The sequence below is a fragment of the Hemiscyllium ocellatum genome, chromosome 22, assembly GCF_020745735.1.
Source record: "Hemiscyllium ocellatum isolate sHemOce1 chromosome 22, sHemOce1.pat.X.cur, whole genome shotgun sequence".
Taxonomy (NCBI): Eukaryota; Metazoa; Chordata; class Chondrichthyes; order Orectolobiformes; family Hemiscylliidae; genus Hemiscyllium; species Hemiscyllium ocellatum.
In genome coordinates, this window is record NC_083422.1 from 59,660,179 (window position 1) to 59,684,607 (window position 24,429).

At 42.7% G+C, this 24,429-nt stretch overlaps 1 protein-coding gene across 1 annotated transcript in view; it reads left to right on the forward strand.

Annotated features, from left to right (window-relative positions):
• LOC132826396 (VPS10 domain-containing receptor SorCS1-like) overlaps window positions 1-23,747 on the forward strand; it is an 815,604-nt gene extending 791,857 nt beyond the window's left edge. The window contains exons 27-28 of the mRNA XM_060842288.1: window positions 3,764-3,831; window positions 23,644-23,747. Coding sequence (XP_060698271.1) covers window positions 3,764-3,831; window positions 23,644-23,702 — 127 coding nt within the window. The 3' untranslated portion in view covers window positions 23,703-23,747. The remainder of the gene's footprint in view (window positions 1-3,763; window positions 3,832-23,643) is intronic.
• The last annotated feature ends 682 nt before the right edge of the window (window positions 23,748-24,429 follow it).

The following is a 24,429-nucleotide window of genomic DNA, read 5'->3' on the forward strand; positions in this document are numbered from 1 at the left end:
GTCACAGGGAACTGCTGAGGAATTGGATCGGGTGGCTGCTGTCATCGGAATACTACCAGCAGGAGCAGGACTGGGGCTGCAGGGAGTGGTCAAGAGTGTGGTGCTGGAAAAGCACAGCAGGTCAGGCAGCATCTGAGGAGCAGGAGAATTGATGTTTCGGGCAAGAGCCTTTCATCAGAGAGCCCGAAATGTCGATTCTCCTGCTCCTCAGATGCTGTCTGACCTGCTGTACTTTTCCAGCACCACTCTCTTGACTCTGATCTCCAGCATCTCCAGTCCTCACTTTCTCCTCCCTGCAGGGAGTAATCCCCAGCTTCCAGGCCCCATAATCTGAGACTGAAGGAGTTTCATGTCAGTGAAAGAAGCTGAGGTCTGATGGTGCTGGGGGTGAGCTGAGATGGGTGGTCTTCATGGGCAGCTGGGACAAAGGTATATGGACAGCCTTTGGTGGTCTGGGGCTGGGCTTATGTGAAAAGCTGACCCTAGGGAGAGAGAGATCCTCTCCCCCCACCACAATGTAGTGACTTGTAAATCTTGCACCCTTTCTCCCTCCCTCCCCCAACCTCGAAACTGCAAGACTCAAAATTGAGTGATTAAAGTGGGAGGAAAAAATGAGGTCTGCAGATGCTGGAGATCAGAGCTGAAAATGTGTTGCTGGAAAAGAGCAGCAGGTCAGGCAGCATCCAGGGAGCAGGAGATTCGACGTTTCGGGATTCCTGATGAACGGCTTATGCCTGAAACGTCGAATTTCCTGTTCCTTGGATGCTGCCTGACCTGCTGCGCTTTTCCAGCAACACATTTCCAGCTCTGATTAAAGTGGGAGCAAAGGAAACATGTCTCTTTAACCTTCTCCACGCTGCCCTATAAGAATTCTGCGCATTTCAGGGAACAGGCAGGAAGGGGATCAAACAACCATCTGGGAAGGGTTACCAACACACACACACACACACACACACACACACACACACACACACACACACACACACACACACACACACACACACACGTGGATAGCTATAACATACAGGCCCAGGGCTACTGTGAGCAGATTTGGGCATAGCACGTCTGGCAGGATGTAGTGGCTTTAGAGGATTGCCCAGAATGGTGCCTGAACACTGATAATTACACAGTGCTCAGCACCATTTGTGACTCCTCAGATAATGAAGCAGATGCATGGACAACATTCAAGGTTAGGTTCCTCAGTGGCAAGAAACTTCCATGCTACAAAGTACAAAGCAACTACCATTTCAAACAGGAGGAATTCTAGCCACATTAAATGGCATTACTATTCCTCAATCCCCACTATCAACAGCCTGAGTGTCACCATTGACCAGATACTGGATTGGATTAGCTATTTAATTATAATGGTCAGAGGATGGCAATTCCAGAGCAAGTAACTCAATTCCATTCTCTCCAATGCCCACCCCTAACAAAGCACAAGTCAGGGACGTGAAGAAACAGTCTCCATTTGCTTGAGTTGATGCAGATCCAAAGGCAAAACTCAACAACAAGACAAAGCGGCCCCAGTAAACGGACCCTCCAATCACTCCCTTAAATATCTACTCCCCCCAACATTGATGCAGTGTGCACCTTCTACAAAGTGCAACTCACTGAAGTTCTGTTGACAGCACCTTACAAGCCGGATTCATCTTCCATCGCGAAGGCCCAGGGCAGATACATGGGAATACCACCCCTGCAATTTCCCCTCTGAACCACTCACCATCCTGTCTTAGAAATATATCGCCATTCCTTCAGTGTCATTGGTCAAAATTCTGGACTTCCTGCCCAACAGCACAACAGGGATTGCAGTGGTTCAAGTAGTCAGCTCTCCACCATTTGCTCAAGGGTAATTAGGGACAGGACATAAATGCTGAATTAGCCAGTACCGCTTACATACTGGAACAGATTAAAAAACAAACGTGGGAACTTACAAGGTTGAAGGGAGATTTGATCAAAATCTTCACGTTTCTAAGAGAAAGAATAGAGTAGATAAAGAAATAATATTTCTACCCAGTCTGGGAGGCTAAGGTTAAGGCTAATGGACAAAATAAATTAGAAACAGTCCTTTTAGGAGTGAAATTAAGAAGCAATTCAATACTTAAGGTGTGGTGGATGTTTGAAACTTTTCTGCAGCTAACAGTTAATTCCGTATGTACAACTGAGATGAGCAATTTTTCTGAACCCTATTGTCTTTAGAGATCTAGGACAAAGGCAGGAAGTCAGACTGAGGTCAGAGAATCAGCCATAATCTCATTGAAAGGTAGAACAACCTGGAGAGACTAAATGACCAAGTCCTGCTTCAATTTTCTTGTAACAGCAAAGGTATGTATGAGTGAAGAATTTTTTCCAAATTGTCTCCCCTACTCTCGACCCATTTCACCTAAAGCTCAAATTTTAAGTGGTGCCTCATTGTTCTGATAGCTCCAGGGCTTTAGTCACTAATGAGATGGCAGTCTTTGCCAAATAAATGTCAACTGGGAGAACCGTCACATCCAGTCTATAATTTTGTATCTCCGCCAGAGGCGATTTTCCAGATATCTATATCTATCTATATATACACACTGATGTATACTGAATATAATAGAAGAGAGCTGAAAATGTGTTGCTGGTCAAAGCACAGCAGGCCAGGCAGCATCTCAGGAATACAGAATTCGACGTTTCGAGCATAAGCCCTTCATCAGGAATGTTCTTCTCTATTCCTGAGATGCTGCCTGGCCTGCTGTGCTTTGACCAGCAACACATTTTTAGCTGTGATCTCCAGCATCTGCAGACCTCATTTTTTACTATAATAGAAGAGACCTCAGTTATCACCAAGTGTTCCGGTAATTCCATAAAGTCAGTGACCAGTGTATTGCCTGAACTTTGAACAGAATTACAGTCTTACTGAATACAGTCTTACAAGTAACTATCATTCTGAGAGCCAGATTCAGAGGTTCCATCCATGGAAAGAGTTGAAAGGAGATATCATGGCCTGGTATTTATCTATATCAGAAACATTGCTCTATTAGTAACAGGGACCTTACACACCAGATTCTTGTCAGAACGGATTCCTTGGTTAAATGTGAGAATAGAGTCAAAAAGAGTGGCGCTGGAAAGGCAGGGCAGGTCAGGCAGCATTGGAGTAGCAGGAGAGTCGACGTTTCAGGCATAAGCTTTTCATCAGGAATGTGGAGAGGAAAGGGAGCTGAGAGATAAATAAGGGGGTGGGTAGTTGGAATGGTGATAGGTGGGTACAGGTGAGAGAATATACTAGTTACACTGTGGTTTAGAATGGACAATCTGTGATTACTTAGAATACACCACATCCTTCATCAGATACTAGTCTCCATCCCGAATGTAGCAGATGAGTTGACCAACACACACATAGGAGAGACTAACAGTGTCTTTTATCTGGATGGGGCAAAGGAGATGGTGCAGTAGAGATTCCACTGAAACACATCCTGCAGCCTCCAACATTCTGAATGAAACCAAAACTATGACTGAAACATCAGGACTTGACAGTGACTGCTGTTGTATGGCACAATTACATAAAGGGAAACTAAAACGAAAAAACCTTGAGGCAATATAAAGATAACACCTCACTTTGAATTCCAATCTTTTATTGTTTTACTGAAGTGAGGTTGGACTGAGAAATGAAAGGCCTGGTTTTATTAGATTTTGCCAGAAGCCTGACACAGCCGTTTCCTTGTGACACTGTTGTGTTAATACTGGCTCTGACGCTGAACTAAAGCTGCAGGGAATGAAATGTGACTGTATCTTGCAGTGCTCTGAGCAGCCTTATTCACCATGTTGGAGGGAGCGCCAGGGAGGAGTGGCCATTGCGTACACCTGGTGAGTTCTGGAGCCATTCCCCATATCTCTTCACTTTGTTTTGTAAAAGTTCATTTCTCTCCTTCATGTGCACAGTGTTGCTGTCAGACTCACGAGAGACAAAGTTTTGGTTTAAAAATGACATGTGTCTCCTCCCACCAAACTTCATGAAGAGAATGCACACTTGTCTTTGTTTCTCTGTGTTGGTAGAAATGAAACTGCCTCCTGCAGCTATAAGTGATTCAAGGGAGATGATTGCCTGACGTTGCTGAGAGCAGTATGGGCCAACCCACCCTGATATAGATCATTTGCAATCAATGCTGAATGTTTATCATGTTGGCTCAATTGTAAAACAATCTAACCTAAGAGTGTTTGGTTTCTTTGCACCATTGGCGTTTCAGAATTGTTATGATTTACCTGCCCAGGGTGTCACTCTGAGTCAAGCTGTCATTGGTTTAAGCCCCATTCTAAGGACATGAACACAAAACCCAGGCTGCTGTTCATTGTGAAGGATGATCAATAACCAGCTTACAGATGGCATTACACTGAGGTCCCCTTTGCCCTGAACAGTGGGTGTAAATGATCTCCTGGCTTTCAATTGAAGAAGAGAAAGGAACATTCCCGCCAATATCTGGATGAATACTTAATCCTCAATCAACATCAGCAAAACAGATTATTAAGGTCCTGAACACACTGCTGTTTGTTAGACCTTGCTGCACACAACACTGTACAGAAGTATAAAACAGCTCAAACTTTGGTAGGACAGCACTCTGTGACATTCTGAGGACATAAATGGCACGAAATAAATGCAAGTTTTTGTTCCTTGAAGTAGAAACTACAATCAGCTTCAATATTATATTCATGCTGACTAAAGTTTTGAAGTTGATTCAAAGGTTTTTCCAAAGGGAGATTGAAAATCCTGGCTTGACTTTCCCAACTGTTGTAGCATCCGGTCTGAGAATTCTTAGACATCAAGAGAAAAAAAAACAACCTAAGAGGAATGGAGTGACATTTTTAGAGATTGTAAATGTCAAAGCTGGCTCGTATCCCTTCAGCGTGTCACAAAGATGCTGGAGGTGCCACAGATTGATGATGAGGAGACTAAACAACACAGCTCGGCCACACTGCGTTTCTCCACATCAGCTAGCCACTGCAATCCCATTTTCTTTTTGGTCTCTCCGTGAATTTTTATTTAAGAATCACTTAGTTTACCCTTTAAATGTTGGACGTGGTTTCAATAACCACTTGCACAGTCCTATATCTTCATGCCCTTTTAGATGTAAAAATTCCTGCCAATTTCCTGTTCATATTTTTACAACAGTAACTTGGCTTCGTTATAGCATCATTAAGGAAGTCAACTGTCTTCATAGAGGGATAAAAGATTGGTGGATTTTGAGGAAGGTTCAAAGGGAAGGAGAGACAAAGGATTTATGGGAGGAAACTTCAGAGAATGAGGTCAGGCTAAAAGCATTTCATTCAATGGTGAAGCAAAAGTCAGAATGGGAACACAAAAGTCCTCAGAAGGAGGATTGGAGCATTTTGAGAGAGTTGCAGAACTAGTGGAGGTTACACACAACAGGAGGGAGAAACCTGGAATCCGAATTAAACACATCTAAGGCCAATTATAGCCTACAGCTTTGGTGAGAGCAGATGCCATTGTTGGTTAATGCAATCACTAGCAGTGGACTTTACTGTTGATATTTCATCAGCACAAATGAGATGTTTCTGGAAACTTTTAGGATGAGGGTTGTAATGATTTGCTTCAACTGTGCTATGAATGCACATTTCAAGGGGCAGACAGGTAGAGAAAGGGATATCACAAGAAGTACTACAGGGGTTGGAAGGTGACAGGAGAGGAACTTTAGCCAGTTGGGAGAATTAAGTGTTTGTGAAGGAGAGGTTGATGCAGAATATCATAGCTTTGCCTCTCTCTGTTTATCTGGAAGAAGCATTCTATCAACATAGCAGTGGTTGAGGTGATAGAGAGGTATGTTTGGGTGGAAACAATACTTTAGATATTGTTGCAAAGGTAAACGAGAAGAGTTAGATTAAAGATGATTCCTTGAGAGCTTCCTGAAGTGATAGTGCAGATTGCATTTGGATAACTACTAAACATCTCAAACATTTGGTCGCCATACTATAGGAAGGATCTGGAGGCACTGGAATGGGTGCAGAGCAGGTTTACCAGGATATTGCCTGTACAGTAGGAAGATCGTATGAGGAAAGGCTGAGGCACTTGGGGCTGTTTTCATTGGAGAAAAGAAGGTTTAGGGGTGACTTGATGTACAAGATGATTAGGGGTTTTCATAGGGTTGACCATGAGAACCTTTTTCCACATATGGAGTTAGCTATTACGAGGGGGCATAGCTTTAAATTAAGGGGTGGTAGATATAGGACAGATGTTAGGGGTAGATTCTTTACTCAGCGAGTCGTGAGTTCATGGAATGCCCTGGCACTAGCAGTGGTGGACTCTCCCTCTTTATGGGCATTTAAATGGGCATTGGATAGGCATATGCAGAATAGTGGGCTAGTGTAGGTTAGGTGGGCTTGGGTCGGCGCAACATCGAGGGCTGAAGGGCCTGTACTGCACTGTATTTTTCTATGTTCTATGTTCTATGTTCTATGAGACTAGGGGTGAATGCCAGAGTGGAGGGGCTTTGTAGCCAAAGGTACGGTCATCTGTGGTGGACTGGCTGAACTGGCAATGTTCACAACTAGATGAATCATCTTGGAGAGTTTCTAGGCCGTAAGAGATAGGAGAACAATGGCAGGATTTATATACAAGGATGAGCATTTTAAATGATGTGGAGTTGCCAGTGTCAGACTGGGGTGGACAATATTAAAAATCACACACCAGATTGTAGTCCAACAGGTTTATTTGGCAGCACCAGCTTTCGGAGCGCTGGTTGTCTTGGACCACCACCTGATGAAGGAGTGTCGCTCCGAAAGCTAGTGCTTCCAATTAAACCTATTGGACTATAACCTGGCATTGTGCGATTTATAATTTTGAGAATTTTAAAATTGAATGTTGGCATTCCAAGGAACCAATACAAATTAATAAGCTCAAAGATTGTAACCAAACAAGTCTTGGTGTGAGCGAGAGTACCTAAAGCAGCATCATAGGTGTAGAGAATGCTGAATGATGAGAGGAATTGACGGTTTGGTCAAGAAAAAGAAGGAAACATATTCAGAATAGAAACAGAGATCCCGAGAATTCCTAGAAGTGTACAAAGGCAGCAGGAGTATACTTAAGAGGGAAATCAGGAGGGCAAAAATGGGACATGCTTTAGCAAATAGGGCTAAAGAGAATCCAAAGGGATTCTGCATTAAAGACAAAAGAGTAACTAGGGAGAGAATATGGCACCTTAAAGATCAGCAAGGCAGCCTATGTGTGGAACCGCAGGAGGTGGGAGAGATACTAAACAAGTATTTTGGATCAATGTTTACTATGGAGAAGGACGGAGAAGAAATAGAACATGGGTAAATAAATAGTAACATCTTGAAAAATGTCCAATTACTGAGAGGAGGTGCTGGACATCCTAACACACATAAAAGTGGCTAAATCCCAGGACTTGATCAGGTGTACCCAAGAACTCTGTGGGAAGCTAGAGAAGTGATTGCTGGGCCTTTTGCTGAGATATTTGTATCATCGATAGTCACAGGTGAGGTGCTAGAAGACTGTAGGTTGGCTAATGTGGTGCTAACGTGGTAAGTACAAGTCAGGAAACTATAGACTGATGAACCTGATCTCGGTGATGGGCAAGTTGTTAAAGGGAATCCTGAGGGACAGGATGTACATGCATTTGGAAAGGCAAGGACTGATTAGGGATAGTCAACCTGGCTTTGTGCATGGGAAATCATGTCTCACAAACTTGATTGAGGTTTTTGAAGAAGAAACAAAGAGGATTGATAAGGGGGACAGAGCGGTAAATGTGATCTATATGGACTTCAGTAAGGCATTCAACAAGGTTCCTCATGGGAGACTAGTTAGCAATGTTGGATCTCATGGAATACAGGGAGAACAGCCATTTGGCTACAGAACTGGCTTGGAGGTAGAAATGATATGGAGGTGCTGATGCTGGAGTGAACCAAGTTAAAAACCACATAACACAAGGTTATGGGAGCACTTCGAAAGCTAGTAATTCCAAATAAACCTATTGGACTAATAACCTGGTGTTGTATGATTTTTAACTTCGACGGTAGAAGACAGAGGGTTGGTGGTGGAGGATTGCTTTTCAGACTGGAGGCCTGTGACCAGCTGTGTGCCACAAGGATCGGTGCTGGGTCCTCTGCTTTTTGTAATTTATATAAATGATTTGGATGTAAACATAGGAGGTATAGTTAGTAAGTTTACAGATTACATCAAAACTGAGGTGCAGTGGCCAGCAGAGAAGATTACCTCAGATTACAACAGGATCTTGATCAGATGGGCCAATGAACCAAGGAGTGCCAGATGGAGTTTAATGTAGACAAATTTGAGGAGCTACCTTTTGGAAAGGCAAATCATTAGGACTTATACACTTTATGGTAAGGTCCGAGGGAGTGTTGCTGAACAAAGTGACCTCGAAGTGTAGGTTCATAGCTCCTTGAAAGTGGAGTCACAGGTAGATAGGATAGTGAAGAAGGCATTTGGTATGCTTTCCTTTATTGGTCAGAGTATTGAGTACAGGAGTTGGGAGATCATGTTGCGGCTGTACAGGACATTGGTTAGGCCACTGTTGGAATATTGCGTGCAATTCTGGTCTCCTTCCTATCGGCAAGATGTTGTGAAACCTTAAAGGGTTCAGAAAAGATTTCAAGGATGTTGTACGGTTGAGCTACACAGAGAGACCGGGGATGTTTTCCTGGAGCGTTGGAGGCTGAGGGGGGACATTATAGATGTTTGTAAAATCATGAGAGACATAATTAGGATAAATAGACAAGGTCTTTTCCCTGGGGTAGGGGAGTCCAAAACGAGAGGCATGGGTTTTGGGTGAGAGGGGAAAAATATAAAAGGGACCTAAGGGTCAACTTTTTCACACAGAGGGTGGTACGTGTATGGAATGAGCTGCCAGAGGAAGTGGTGGACGCTGGTACAATTGCAACATTTAAAAGGCATCTGGATGGGTATATGAATAGGAAGGGTTTGAAGGGACATAGGCCCAATGCTGGTAAATGGGACGAGATTGATTTAGGATATCTGAATGGTATGGATGAGTTGAAACAAAAGGTCTGTTTCCATGCTGTATATCTCTATGACTGTATGTTTATGGAGGTCAATTTTTTTCTTTATTCTTTGATGGAATTGGGTAAGGTTCTGTTCGCCGAGCTGGAAGTTTTTGTTGCAAACGTTTCGTCCCCTGGCTAGGCAACATCATCAGTGCTTTGGAGCCTCCTGCAAAGCGCTTCTTTGATGTTTCTTCCGGTATTTATAGTGGTCTGTCCTTGCCGCTTCCGGGTGTCAGTTTCAGCTGTCCGCTGTAGTGGTTGGTATATTGGGTCCAGGTCAATGTGTTTGTTGATGGAGTTTGTGGATGAATGCCATGCCTCTAGGAATTCCCTGGCTGTTTTCTGTCTGGCTTGCCCTATGATAGTGGTGTTGTCCCAGTCGAATTCATGTTGCTTGTTGTCTGAGTGTGTGGCTACTAGGGATAACTGGTCGTGTCGTTTCGTGGCTGGTTGATGTTCATGTATGCGGATTGTTCGCTGTCTTCCTGTTTGTCCTATATAGTGTTTTGTGCAGTCCTTGCATGGTATTTTGTATACCACATTAGTTTTGCTCATGTTGGGTGTCGGGTCCTTCATTCTGGTGAGTTGTTGTCTGAGCGTGGCTGTTGGTTTGTGTGCCGTTGTGAGTCCTAAGGGTCGCAGTAGTCTGGCTGTCAGTTCTGAAACGCTCCTGATGTATGGTAGTGTGGCTAGTCCTTTTGGTTGTGGCATGTCCTCGTTCCGTGGTCTTTCTCTTAGGCATCTGTTGATGAAGTTGCGCGGGTATCCGTTTTTGGCGAATACCTTGTATAGGTGTTCCTCTTCCTCTTTTTGCAGTTCTGGTGTACTGCAGTGTGTTGTGGCTCTTTTGAATAGTGTCCTGATGCAGCTTCGTTTGTGTGTGTTGGGGTGGTTACTTTCATAGTTTAGGACTTGGTCTGTGTGTGTTGCTTTCCTGTATACCCTTGTGGTGAATTCTCCGTTCAGTGTTCTCTGTACTATCACGTCTAGGAATGGGAGTTGGCTGTCCTTTTCTTCTTCTCTCGTGAATCGGATGCCTGTGAGTGTGGCGTTGATGATCCGGTGTGTTTTTTCTATTTCCGTGTTTTTGATGATTACAAACGTGTCATCGACATATCTGACCCAGAGTTTGGGTTGAATTTGTGGTAGGACTGTTTGTTCTAACCTTTGCATAACTGCCTTGCTATGAGTCCCGAGATTGGTGATCCCATGGGTGTTCCATTGATTTGTTCATATATCTGGTTGTTGAATGTAAAGTGTGTAGTGAGGCACAAGTCCAGTAGTTTAAGTATGCCGTCTTTGTTGATAGGTTCCCACTCAGATCCATAGTATCATTACCAGGGACACCATCATACAAACTGGCCAAAGAACTACAACAGAAACTGAAACACCTGGTCAGCGGATCCAAACACTCCATACAATCAACACAGGAATTCTTGAACATCATCAGAAATATACACATAGACAAAGAAGAAACCATGATCTCATTCAACGTGGCGTGACTGTTCACTTCGATTGACAAAACCCTAGCCAGAGAAACAATAGCCAACCTACTGGACATACAGAACAGAAAACAGGAGGCGGAACCTATCAACAAAGACGGCATACTTAAACTACTGGACTTGTGCCTCACTACACACTTTACATTCAACAACCAGATATACGAACAAATCAATGGAACACCCATGGGATCACCAATCTCGGGACTCATAGCAGAGGCAGTTATGCAAAGGTTAGAACAAACAGTCCTACCACAAATTCAACCCAAACTCTGGGTCAGATATGTCGATGACACGTTTGTAATCATCAACAACACAGAAATAGAAAAAACACACCGGATCATCAACGCCACACTCACAGGAATCCGATTCACGAGAGAAGAAGAAAAGGACAGCCAACTCCCATTCCTAGACGTGATAGTACAGAGAACACCGAACGGAGAATTCACCACAAGGGTACACAGGAAAACAACACACACAGACAAAGTCCTAAACTATGAAAGTAACCACCCCAACACACACAAACGAAGCTGCATCAGGACACTATTCAAAAGGGCCACAACACACTGCAGTACACCAGAACTGCAAAAAGAAGAAGAGGAACACCTATACAAGGTATTCGCCAAAAACGGATACCCGCGCAACTTCATCAACAGATGCCTAAGAGATAGACCACGGAATGAGGACATGCCACAACCAAAAGGACTAGCCACTCTACCATACATCAGGAGCGTTTCAGAACTGACAGCCAGACTACTGCGTCCCTTAGGACTCACAACAGCACACAAACCAACAGCTACGCTCAGACAACAACTTACTAGAACGAAGGACCCGATACCCAACATGAGCAAAACTAATGTAGTTTACAAAATCCCATGCAAGGACTGCACAAAACACTATATAGGACAAACAGGAGGACAGCTAACAATCCGCATACATGAACATCAACTAGCCACGAAACGACACGACCAGCTATCCCTAGTAGCCACAAACGCAGACAACAAACAACATGAATTCGACTGGGACAACACTACTATCATAGGGCAAGCCAGACAGAAAATAGCCAGGGAATTCCTAGAGGTATGGCATTCATCCACAAACTCCATCAACAAACACATTGACCTGGACCTAATATACCAACCACTACAGCGGACAGCTGAAACTGACACCCGGAAGCGGCAAGGACAGACCACTATAAATACAGGAAGAAACATCAAAGAAGCGCTTCGCAGGAGGCTCCAAAGCACTGATGATGTCACCTAGCCAGGGGACGAAACGTGTGCAACAAAAACTTCCAGCTCGGCGAACAGAACCACAACAACGAGCACCCGAGCTACAAATCTTCGCGCAAACTTTGGATTGGGTAATGCTGGTTAGGTTAGTATTTATTGGTGGTAAGCCTCCATGTTCAGCCCCTGTAGTGTATGTGGCAGCTCAGCTAGGAACTCATGAGGATAATTAATATATATCAAAGTCAGAGGTGAGGATTTGCACAGCTGGAGGCAGGGGCAGAGTCGGGTGACATTCCACGTGTGGAATCAGCCGGTCTTAACGATGCGTGGTCAGACGCTCAGCTATGAGACAATCACAGCATCAATGGTGCAAACAATCTCAGAGTCACCAGTCGTCAGGGAGGAGGATAGAGTTATAACAGGCAGAGCACAGCAATAACTGAGGCACTTTGTGATGGTTGGAGGTTGTGAAATGCACTTTAGAAATCCAAAGCCTTCTCAATTCCCATTACATTGGAGCAACTATGTGTTCACATCAGTACTAGGGCCCTCAAGATGAACTCGCAACATCCCATACACAACTTTGAGTTTCTTCTGTATGCAGTTCATTCCCAGCGCTAAATCCGGAATCATAAAAGCGACTTCCAATTTCTTTAACTTGATAACTTTATTTTATCAGAACTACCGTGAAAACAAGGGTTAGAAACAAGTAAAACTGCAGATTCTGGAATCCACGGGCAGATAAGCAGGGTGTTCGGAGAGCACAGCAAGCCAGGCAGCATCAGGAGGTGGAGAAGTCAATGTTTCAGATGTAACCCTTTGTCAGGGCTGGGGATGGGTGTAAGTGGAGCTAGGAACAAATAAACAGATAGCTGTTCACAGGAGTATTGCAGATGGTAAACGGTGTAAGCATTGACCTTGTGGGACCATCCCAAGCCATCAACGCAGCATAATGATGCATAGCTAAACAACAAAAAAACACCTGGATTAGATACTCAAACGTCAAGAATATTGCCACCGGACCCATTACCCGAGAAGTTGGATTTGAGCACTTCTGAAGCTCTAAGGTTTCCACTCTGATACCCAAAGAGTAAGCAATAAAAAATCAAATGAAAATGCAGAGGTGGTTTTTGATAAAAGGCTTGTAGGTGCAGAAATGGGTTCAGTAACTGATTGTCCATCATTGATAATTATCAATCAGTCCTGTTCATCAATTGAACATCTATAGGAACTGTGAAAAACAAAACTGATCCTATTGTACAGAAAGGGTGACAACACCCTATTAACATTTAAAAACTATTAGAAGCAATATTACAGCATGATTCATTAGAACAAGAAGAAAATTCTGCTCTGCTGTTAAATTTCATATCCTTCTCGAGTATGATTGCTCTGCACTAGCCAGTTCAGGTAACTGCAAATACTAAATGACAGATTTTCCAAATTTATTTAAAACCCATAAACATATTTCTAGGCAATGTGTAACAAATTCCCATAATATCGTGTACATCTTTTTGTCCAGAAAAAGAGTTGGCATTGAACCTTGTTTGTTGTACTTACTGGGTCTGCTCGATAGGGTCTTTTTCATGATGCCCCTCCCAGGATGGTATTATCAACAAGGAGGATGTTTAAGCAACCTGTAGGAGACCTGGGCAATCTCATATAGGTCTGTCAGTTCAAATGGTGTCATTTACTGTTCCCTCTGCCTGTGAGAGAAGAAGGATTTCCATAATCTCATTGTATCTTAAGAAGTTTTCACTGTTGTTTCTATTAATGTGTTCTTCATCCTTGACATCTCTTTCCCTCTTCTCCAAAGAGATTAGGAGTTCTGAATCAATCCGTGTCGGATTTTACAGAACAATTGGATGGTCATCTGAGTCACTGACTTCCTCAACATTGTAATCCTCCACATATAGTACTGACAACTATCTCTGATCTCCGACAAAGCAATACTCACCGTGGAATGGATTTCTGATATAAGCTAGTTAAAGCCAGATAAAGCACAGAATATACTTCATCCTCAAAGCCACAGGAATAGAACGGTGAAAGTAGATCACAGTAAAGATCAATGGGTATATCTAGCAGTAGTTTTTTATAACTGCAGTGAACTTTGGACACAAACAAGCCGTCTGGGTAGCTGCCAAAGAAATCATCTGCCTTTGATATTTGGCTACAGACCTCTGTCTCTGACAAACAGCTAATTAAATCTGGAGATTTACAGTTATTCAGGGAATCCACACATCACTTTAAAAACAGGCTTACACAAAAGGCGGTCTGCTCCGAGGCTTCAGAAAAGAAGATCAAAACTCCAGAGCCTCTATCAATTTCCCATTGCAGCGTGAGGTCTTCCCCCAACCAGACTGGAGCCTCCAGAAGTGTGAATCCATAAAACAAGATTGAGAATCAACATGGACACCTCACAACAAGGAAGACATGGAATGTCTGAAAAGCCACATGGTGAGACACAAATGTTTATATTGTCTGTCTACTGTCTGATCCAATGGAACGATCATACATCAGCCAGCCTATGAACTAGACACAGAAGTTAACTTCAAATCACCAAATAGCCAAAGCGTGTAACTTGTCCCAGTTTCTAAGTTCCCCTGGGAACCAACCTTCTAGATATTAGACTACAAGAAGCCTCACAACTGCAGTGAACACTTCATTTCAACTTTAAAACATCAAATGTCTTTAAGAAACCACTGTGATCTGCTACATGGCAGACCAGAGATGTGAAATTAGAGATTGAGTTAACTTTAGATTGTGAAAGTCTCTTACAGTGTATATGTGTACAGGTGTATATGTGTACAGGTGTGAGAACGTTGTGTGACATCACATTGTTCAGGGTGATTGTGACCAGAAATGATTTTTTTTTGGTGTTTTAGCTGAAAACCTTGCTGGTGAATTACTTAATTGAATTGCACACACCAAGTTAAGGATTACACATGATATAAAACATTTATTTAATTAAAATGGAGACTCCAGGTAACACGATGGACTGTGTTCTGGAGATGTTGCAAGGTGTTTACCCAGGATGGAGAGTTCAGAATTAGAAATCATAGATACAGGATTAATCCTGTAAGATTCAGATAAGGAGAAAATTTTTCCCTAAGGGTTAAAAATTTTCGGGTTAGAAATTTTAGGATTTCTAGATCCCAGGTATGTATATACAGACACTCACACATTGAGTGTATTCAAGGCTCATATATATAAATATTTGCACTCTAAAAGGGATTTGGAGATTGTTGGGAAAGTAGATTTGAGGTTAGAGGTCAGCAATGATCTTAATGAACAGCAGTGAAGAGGTTTCATGGCTGAGTCTAGTGCTCTTACAAGCATTTCGTGTGTACTGCACTGAGGACAGGCATTGCCAGTGAGATTCAGTGACCCTGCAGGCACTCTACCTCTATTCCTGATGAAGGGCTTTTGCCCGAAACGTCGATTTTCCTGCTCCTCGGATGCTGCCTGACCTGCTGTGCTTTTCCAGCACCAATCTAATCTAGAATCTGGTTTCCAGCATCTGCAGTCCTTGTTTTTACCCAGATTCAGTGCCCCCTGTTTCGCTGTTTGCACAAATGCAAAGCTTAATAGCCAATGTTCTTTCCCATTGTCATTAAAGGGTTTTTCTGCTAACCCAGTAAGCCAATTAATGGAAGGGGAATTGCTGGCCGAGTGGGTATTATTGCTGGATTGTTATTCCCAGCTAATGTTGTGGGGTCCTAGATTCAAATATGCCACAGCAGATGGTAAAATTTGAATTCAATAAAAATCTGGAATTAAGAGTCTGATGATGGGACTATTGTCAGAAAAAAAATCCATCTGGTTCATTAATGCCTTTAGAGAAAGAAATCTGCTGTCCTCAATGTGACACCAGACTGTCAGCTGTCCCCTGAATAATTAGGTGTGGCCAATAGGACTTGGTTTTGTCAGTGTTGTCAACGTCCTATCAATAAATGTTTAAAAATTGTATCAAGTGATACTAGGGTGGCACAGTGGCCCAGGGTCCTGGGTTTGATTCCCGCCTGTCTGTGTGGAGTTTGCACATTCTCCCCGTGTCTGCGTGGGTTTCCTCCGGGTGCTCCGGTTTCCTCCCACAATCCAAAGATGTGCAGGTCAGGTGAATTGGCCATGCTAAATTGCCCACAGTGTTAGGTGCATTAGTCAGGGGTAAATATATGGTAGGGGAATGGGTTTGGGTGGGTTTCTCTTCAGAGGGGTGGTGTGGACATGTTGGGCTAAAGGGCCTATTTCCACACTACAGAGAATCTAGTCTACTGTTTAATCTTAGTGCGAGTGGGTGGTGGGGATTAGGATGAGGAATGGAAGCTGCTACTCTCACATTTGACAGATTTTCTCCTCAGTGTTTTATTCGTAACAACCTGTTCCTCTTGAGTACACTTGACCGTCCTTGTACAGAGTCACAATCTGGAGATGACAGTGAGGACTGCAGATGCTGGAGATCAGAGTCGAGAGTGTGTTGCTGGGAAAGCACAGCCAGTCGGGTTGATTCCTGTTGAAGGGCTTATGCCCGAAATGTCGATTTTCCTGCTCCTCAGGTGCTGCCTGACCTGCTGTGCTTTTCCAGCACCACACTCTCGACCCAGAATCACAATCTGTACAGCTCTGTGACTTCCTGTTGTCAGTAATCTTAAAGTGATTATCCCAGATTTTCAGTGTGTTTCAGCCATAACAAAAATTAAAGTAACATTTTTCAAAATCATAGTCTTAATTTTCTATGAGTGTAAAATCAAGTTTGAGAGAAGGATAGTGTGATCAGTAGGAAAAAGGGAAGAAATCCAAAACAAAATCTGGTGTCCCTTCACTGTGTTCCCTGGCCAACATCCCTGCCTCAGCCCAGATGCTGTGGTCCAGTAAAGCTTAGCAACAGCTGGAAGAACAGCACCTCATTTTCTGCCTGGGAACCTTGCAGTCATCTGGACTCAATGAGTTCAACATCCCAGACTTGTCAACACATGGGCTGCTACCACACACAATCCATTGTCAGTCACTAACAGTTCTGACCATTACCCACTCCTTTGTCTCTCTTTGAGCTCTACCTCCACACGTTGTTTATTCCCCCCTCCTCCCTTCATCACCCTACCTTCAACATATATACCAATTTTTTTCTGAGGTACAATCAGTCATAGAGTCGTAGAGATGTACAGCATGGAAATAGACCCTTTGGTCCAACTCATCTATGCCGACCAGATATCCCAACCTAATCTAGTCCCATTTGCCAGCACTTGGCCCATATCCCTCTAAACCTTTCCTATTCATGTACCCACCCAGGTGCCTTTTAAATGTAATTGTACCAGCCTCCTCCACTTCCTCTGGGAGCTCATTCCATACACGCAACACTCTCTGCGTGAAAAATTTGCTCTTTAAATCTTACCCCACTCACCCTCAACCTATGCCCTTTAATTCTGGATTTTCCCCCTTCCCGGGGAAAAGACCTTGCCCATCCATGTCCCTCAAAGGGTCATGGGACCTGAAATGTTAACTCTATCTCTCAGCACAGATGCTGCCAAACCTGCTGAGTTTCTCCAGCATCTTCTGTGTTCGGTAGGGAGCTTGGTTTTCCGCATGGCCACACCCAAACTCTTCCAACTTTGATGCTGATCTCCTTTTGAGACTGTGACTAATGAATATATTTAACTGTAATGCAAACATGAGTATTTATTAAAATCCTATTAAACAATGAAGAATAGAAATTGTGCTTAACTGACATTCATATACAAACAGCATTTCAAACTAATTGGTAAATAAACAGGGGAGTGTGGGAAAAGAGTATTTTTTTTAATGCAACAAATCATTATGGTCTGGATCTCAGTGCCTAGTAAGGTCGTTGATGCATTTTTGATAACTTTCAGGAAGGAATTGAGTGAATGTTTTAAAAACAGACAGTTTTGATGAGCTATGTGGAAAGAGCAGGGAATGACATTAATCAGAAGGCTTTTTGAAAACACAATCTCAGGTATGAGGGCTGAATGGGTTCTCTCATGCTGTAGAATTTCAATGGGTCTCATCAATTCTTCTCAACCATTTAATTTAAACTCGACATTGACATACCTGTATTGATTAACTTAGAGATGTGTGATGAAAACACTAAATATTCAAAGGGAACATTACTGCACAGAATTTTTATTCTCTATTCTTCTCAGTTGAAACCTCTCTATGTGATAACTGAGTGTTAGATCCTGCAGAAATGTTTTCAGGATATACTGTGCTCTCTAGTCCCACCACAGGGTGCAGCCACTTTCAGACTGTCTGTTGGCTGTACAGGTGACAGCCACCAGAGAAAATGCAAATGCAAACAAGGGGATCTTCCCCTAGTTCATTAAAAGGAAGAACTGTCCCCAAGCTCTGATATCCATATCTCAGGTTTATAGTCCAGGCTGTGGCACTAGCGAAATGGGATTAGTTTCAATGATCCCAGGTGAGAGTTGAACACTGATGGGCCAGGCTGGAAGCTACCTTACTGTCCTATGAGATCTGACCATTGAAACCAGAGCCAAAAAGACAACATCAACCTGAATCCAGAATCTCTACCTCGGAGCATTTTCCAGGCACAACCGAAGTGTCAAAGAACAAAGAACCTTACAGCACAGGAACAGGCCCTTCGGCCCTCCAAGCCTGCAATGATACACATCCTCTACCTAAACCTGCCGCCTATTTTCTGTATCCCTCTGCCCCCTGCCCACTCATGTATCCATCTGGATACATCTTAAATGACGCTATCGTGCCCGCCTCTACCACCTCAACTGGCAGCCACCCTCCACCCACCAGCCTCTGCGTAAAGAACTTTCCATGCATTTCTCCCTTAAACTTTTCCCCTCTTACATTGAACTTATGACCCCTAGTAATTGAGTCCCCCACTCCGGGAAAAAGCTTCTTGCTATCCACCCTGTCTATGCCTCTGATAATTTTGTAGACCTCCATCAGATCCCCCCTCAACCTCCATCTTTCTAATGAAAATAATCCCAATCTACTCAACCTCAGCACAGTGGTTAGCACTGCTGCCTCTCAGCGCCAGAGACCCGGGTTCAATTCCCGCCTCAGGCGACTGACTGTGTGGAGTTTGCACATTCTCCCCGTGTCTGTGTGGGTTTCCTCCGGGTGCTCTGGTTTCTTCCCACAGTCCAAAAACATGCAGGTGAGGTGAATTGGCCATGCTAAATTGCCCATAGTGTTAGGTGAAGGGGTAAATGTAGGGGAATGGGTCTGGGTGGGTGCGCTTCGGTGGGTTGGTGTGGACTTGTTGGGCCGAAGGGTCTGTTTCCACACTGTAAGTGATCTAAAAATCTGATCTGATCTAATAATCTCTCTTCATAGCTAGCACCCTCCATACCAGGCAACATCCTGGTGAACCTCCTCTGCACCCTCCCCAGAGCATCCACATCCTTCTGGTAATATGGTGACCAGAATTGTACACAGTATTCCAAATGTGGCTGAACCAAAGTCTTATGTAACTAGGAACATAACCTGCCAACTCTTATACTCAATACCCCGTCTGATGAAAAAAAGGATGCCGTATGCTTTCTTGAACACTCTATCAACTTGCATTGCTGCCTTCAGGGTACAATGGACTCAGACACCTGATCTCTCTGTACAAAATGTTCCCCATGGTTTGCCATTTACTGTATAGTTTGCTCTTGAATTGGATCTTCCAAAATACATCACCTCGCCCAATTCTCCAATCTATCTATATTCTGCTGTATTCTCTGACAGTCGCCTTCATTATCTGCTACTCCACCAATCTTAGTGTCATCTGCAAACTTGCTAATCAAATCTTACAGCACAGTAACAGAGCCTTCAGTCCAACTCGTCCATGCTGACCAAGTTTCTCCAACTGAACTAATCCCATTTGCCTGTGTGTGGCCCATATCTCTCCAAATTGAAATGACAGTACTCCTAGTTCATAAGTACGGCTGGTCTCTGCTGACAACAAGGGGTGAGCCTCCATATCTCCTGCCTATCAGATGAATTTTTCAATGGGACTGCATACTGTGTGCTGCCCATCTCTCCAAATGATTTGGAGATGCCCGGTGTTGGACTGGGGTGTACAAAGTTAAAAATCACTCAAAACCAGGTTATAGTCCAACAGGTTTAATTGGAAGCACCCTAGTTTTCGGAGCGACGCTCATTCATCAGGTGATTGTGGAGGGCTCGATCATAACACAGAATTTATAGCAAAAATTTGCAGTGTGATGTAACTGAAATTATACATTGAAAAATTGATTGATTGATCTCTACAAAGGTTGCCGTCAGTCTTCACTCTCGCATCTGCCAAATCCCCTGAGCATTGTACAGCAATTACTATACTTCCAGTCATCCATTATACAAATCACAAGTCCCCAAGCATAACAAGTCAGGACGACAAAAGTATCCGAAAGCAATCAACATTAATGGAACACTTAGGCATGCTAATGCACAAGTTACCCTTAATTGGTAGGACAATGAATCTCACCTTTTATTCCTAGCACTGCAGTTCTAAGGAAGCAAACATTTTGAATGTAAGGTCAAGACTGATTTGATGTCAGCAGCAAGCGGTTCTCAAAGTTTGAGGTGATTCCAGTAGAATGTTGTTAAAGATTTTAATCAAAGTTTTAAAAAGTAAGAACAGCCAGGCACAGTACACAGCAGTCAGTGATGTGCAGTGTTTTCCCAAGTGTTTTAGAACTATAACATTGTCTCAAATAACAGGGACACCCATGCTGTTGCTTCATCTGCATTATAGCTGTACTCTCCCAGTCATGATCATATAGGTTTGATTCAAAGCTAAAACAGAAGGTTTGAAAGGTTGGAGTTAGCCACAGGTGCAGTGCCTGAGGGTGATGTCAGTGGTCTGCAATAATCAGGCCTGGGTCACCAATATAACAGCAAGTTATGATAGGTTACAAACAAATACAGTAGAGTGTGAATGAGCAGGTCCTCACGTGATAAATCACTAATCCTCAATGCTCACTCATTTTGGAGAATATGGGAATAAGTGGCATTCCCAAATTGGCAAGGACGAAAGCCCTAGGGTCAGTCAATGAGCGCCTGTACCTGATCTTTAGTGGCCATTTGCACAGAGATATCAGATTTATACAAGTGTTGTTACCAATCATCTTGTCTGGAGATGATGAAATGAGAGTAGAGGGCAAATGATTTAGCACCAATGATGGGAGCAAATCAAAGAATTAAATGTAGATCAAGCTTGAAGTTTAAAACTTAGTGAACAAATGGAACTTCTGGGATCTATTTCATTATTCTTTCTTTGAGCACGTATTCTCCAATGGGATCTTGCTGTGTTCCAGTCTAATCCCCGTTGGCCTGAGAAGGAAACACAACAACAACTTGCATTTCCATGTAACATTAACATGGCAAACCATCCGGAGGAGATTCTTCAAAGGTTCAAACAAGAATACACTGAGAAATGGGATGCAAGTTACTCCTTCATGTTAATCCATCACAAAGTAGAATTGGAGAGAGTTTGTTTTCAGTAGAGAGGTTTCTTGAACTGTTTAAAAGTCACGCATGATCTCTGCTAATATATTTCTTTTGTCTTTTATATAGACAGCAAGCTGACTGAGGCTTTAGCATGCAAAGGGATTGATTGATTGACATGTTCTTTTCTCAGTTGCTCCATTTCCTATCAGCTGCCATTCAGTGCTTACACCACTCAATGCTTCAATAAGCTTTGCCAACCCTTCTGAAATATTAAAACAAATGTAAAACAGTTTCTAATCACCCCAGGGCTCATTTGCTGCACTAAATTTATTTTTTCTCAATACTCCAATTGTTTCACTTTAACTTTCCTCACAATTATAGCTTCTTTGGATATTTATTAATATTTATCAAACCACCCGCAGTGAAGTGTCCCATAGAACCCAGCCCGAATCTCTGGAAATTTCTGAATTACAAAATTCACAGCTTTGGGGTGTTACCAATCTTTAGTCATCTAGACCCTGACTTTCATAGAGTCAGTGTGATACAGCATGAAAACAGGCTCTTTGGTCCAATCAGTCCATGCTGACCATAACCCGAAATTGAACGAGTCCCACCTACCTGTGCTTGGCCCATATCCCTCCAAAACATTATTCATGTACTTATTTAAATATCCATTTCAATCAAAATGGGTAAACTAGTCAAGCAAATTCCAGATATTTCAATTTCCTGATGATTGGTTAACCTACTGTTCTTCCCAAAAATAGTTCTCCAGACACCACTTTTAAATCAGATGACTAATAGTGCTTAAAATGCAATGGGTTTCGCCTCATTGTGTGTTGTTATTAAGTTAATTCTGATCATTTCTACTCCTGATTTCACAATGGCACAATTATCAACCATAAAACTACAGAAGTACAATAACTCACAGGGAACTCCTGCTCTTAAATGCATTTGATGTGTGTGATTGGTTAAGTGCTTTTTAGCAACACAGCTATTTCAACATTGACCAAAATAAATGAAGTGCCATATTTTCCCAATTGAGCTGTCAATAATCTCAACAGCTACTTTTAAAATATGCTTTTATATTTCTTCTAGACGTAATTATGATTTAATCATTGAAGAAAAACTCAGTAACTCTTGCTTGTTCAAATTAAATGCCTTAGCATCAATCAGCATTGATGAGCTACGTAGTACCTGGAGACGTCATATGGATCAAGCTATCAAAGTAAAAACACCAGAAGAAAGGAGATTCTTGCATTTATGTTGTACATCAGGCTGTTCCAATTAAATACTTGCAATGTGGACTTGCTATTGTAATACCAGAAAACATGGGAGCCAATTTATGTGCAGTGATATCTCACAGACAATTAATACATGGTGCCTGGTGCTGACTGAAGAATCAATGCTGGTGTGGAGGACTCCCCAGAACCTCTCTGAAATAGAGCCATGGAGGGCAGCTGAGATCTCAGTTTAATGTCTCACTCTGTCTGCACTGTGCCGGAGTAACTCTTGCTTCTCAATTAAGCCAATGTTAAATCCACAAAAACAAAATGGAAGACAAAGTTTGGTCCACTTCTCAATGTAAGAAACCCAAAGTAATGGATCAACAGCTGCAGAAGTGGATTCGAATCCAGCCCAGACTAATGGGAATATAGCATCCTCTCACTGTCACTCATCAAGCTCGGATATTGAATGAATTCATCTACTTTCAAAAGCATGGCATAAAAGCTGACAAGATCTTGGCACACATTCGTGCCTAATAGTCTCATTCAGCTGGTTTTAAAAGGTGAGGTGAAGATGCCATAGGTATGGGTGTGTATTTGGTGTTAAGATGAAATAGGCTGAAGGAATCTCTACTCGTACAACTGTTGGATGTGACAACTGATTTGGTTTTGCGTGATTATGATACAATGCCAGAGTATCTTTAATGCAGGAAAAGAATTGTCTCTAAGGAAGGAACGGTAGTGGTCATCAAAATCTTCACTAGAAGTGGCATTTCTCATTCATTTCCAAAGGAAAGGAGGTTTGATGGAATTAATGCAGAAGTTTGGGCCTAGGTTACTGAAGACAGCACCACTGCTGACAGGGTAAAGGGCAGCAGTTCACAGCCGTAGCTGGACTTGGAGAACCAGAGAATCTAAGGATGGATTAGGAGTGAATGAGGAATCAAAGGAAAATGGGTGAGACATTGCGAGGTCTGAAATGAAAAGGTGAGGTTTTAAAATTGGAAGGATTGAGAGACAGGAATCAATGCAGACCAGGAAGAGCAATAGTGATGGGTGTGGGGGTCTTAGTGAGGGACAGGTTACAGACAGCGAAACACTGGGGATAAAAATTGGCAAAAGCATCCATTCTTGGGTGCTATCACCCATCTTGTCATAATCAGCAAACTTAGGTGCAATCTCAAATTACAAACATTAAACTGTACTCTGACCTTTATTTAAACCTTTTTTTTGATATTACAGGAAACAATCCAACAGTCACTGAAAGCGAGAGCACAAAAGAGATTCCAAGCTATGTTTAACACTGGGACCTGCTGAATCCACATTGGAGTTCGACTTTTCTATCCTACAACACACAAGGTTTTAGCTTTAAAACTGTGCATGTGGATGGTAATGACACAGATTGCTTATTGTAACTATTTGGATAAAAAAAATCTCTTTTCTATTCCTTTATCAAAAAAAAGAAAAAAAATTATTGTAAATTGAACAAGAGAATGTGGTGGTTAGGTCCTAAAAAATATGTACAGTACATTCAATGTAAGAGGTAATATAGTGACACAAAAGAGCACATGTACTTGTGAAAGGTACACTATTGGACAGAATACATTCTCGCTATCTCCTTGGCGATTTATGGAGAGCGCGTTGCCAATCCCTGAGCTTGACCCCTGAGAGTCTTGCCCGAGTACAAAAGACAAACTGCAGGGAGGGCAGTAAGCATGGGTTGTAGGTAATTGACCAAAAGAACCACTTTCATTTCACTCAGAAAGCTACGCTAGGTCCAGAATGCACTGCCTGAAGGAGTGCTGGGTTTAACTTCAATAAGTTAACTCCGTTAACTTTCAACGGGGAGTTAGAATTGAATTATTTAAGAAGATAAAATAATGCAGGGCTGGAGGGAATGATCAGGAGGGAGGACTAATTGGATAGCTCGATCAAACAGCGTGATGGCCAGAACAATCTCCTCCCATGTTGTATGGTTCTTTGATGTTTCCTAATCATTAATATAGTCTCCAACTCCCTTCTTCCCCC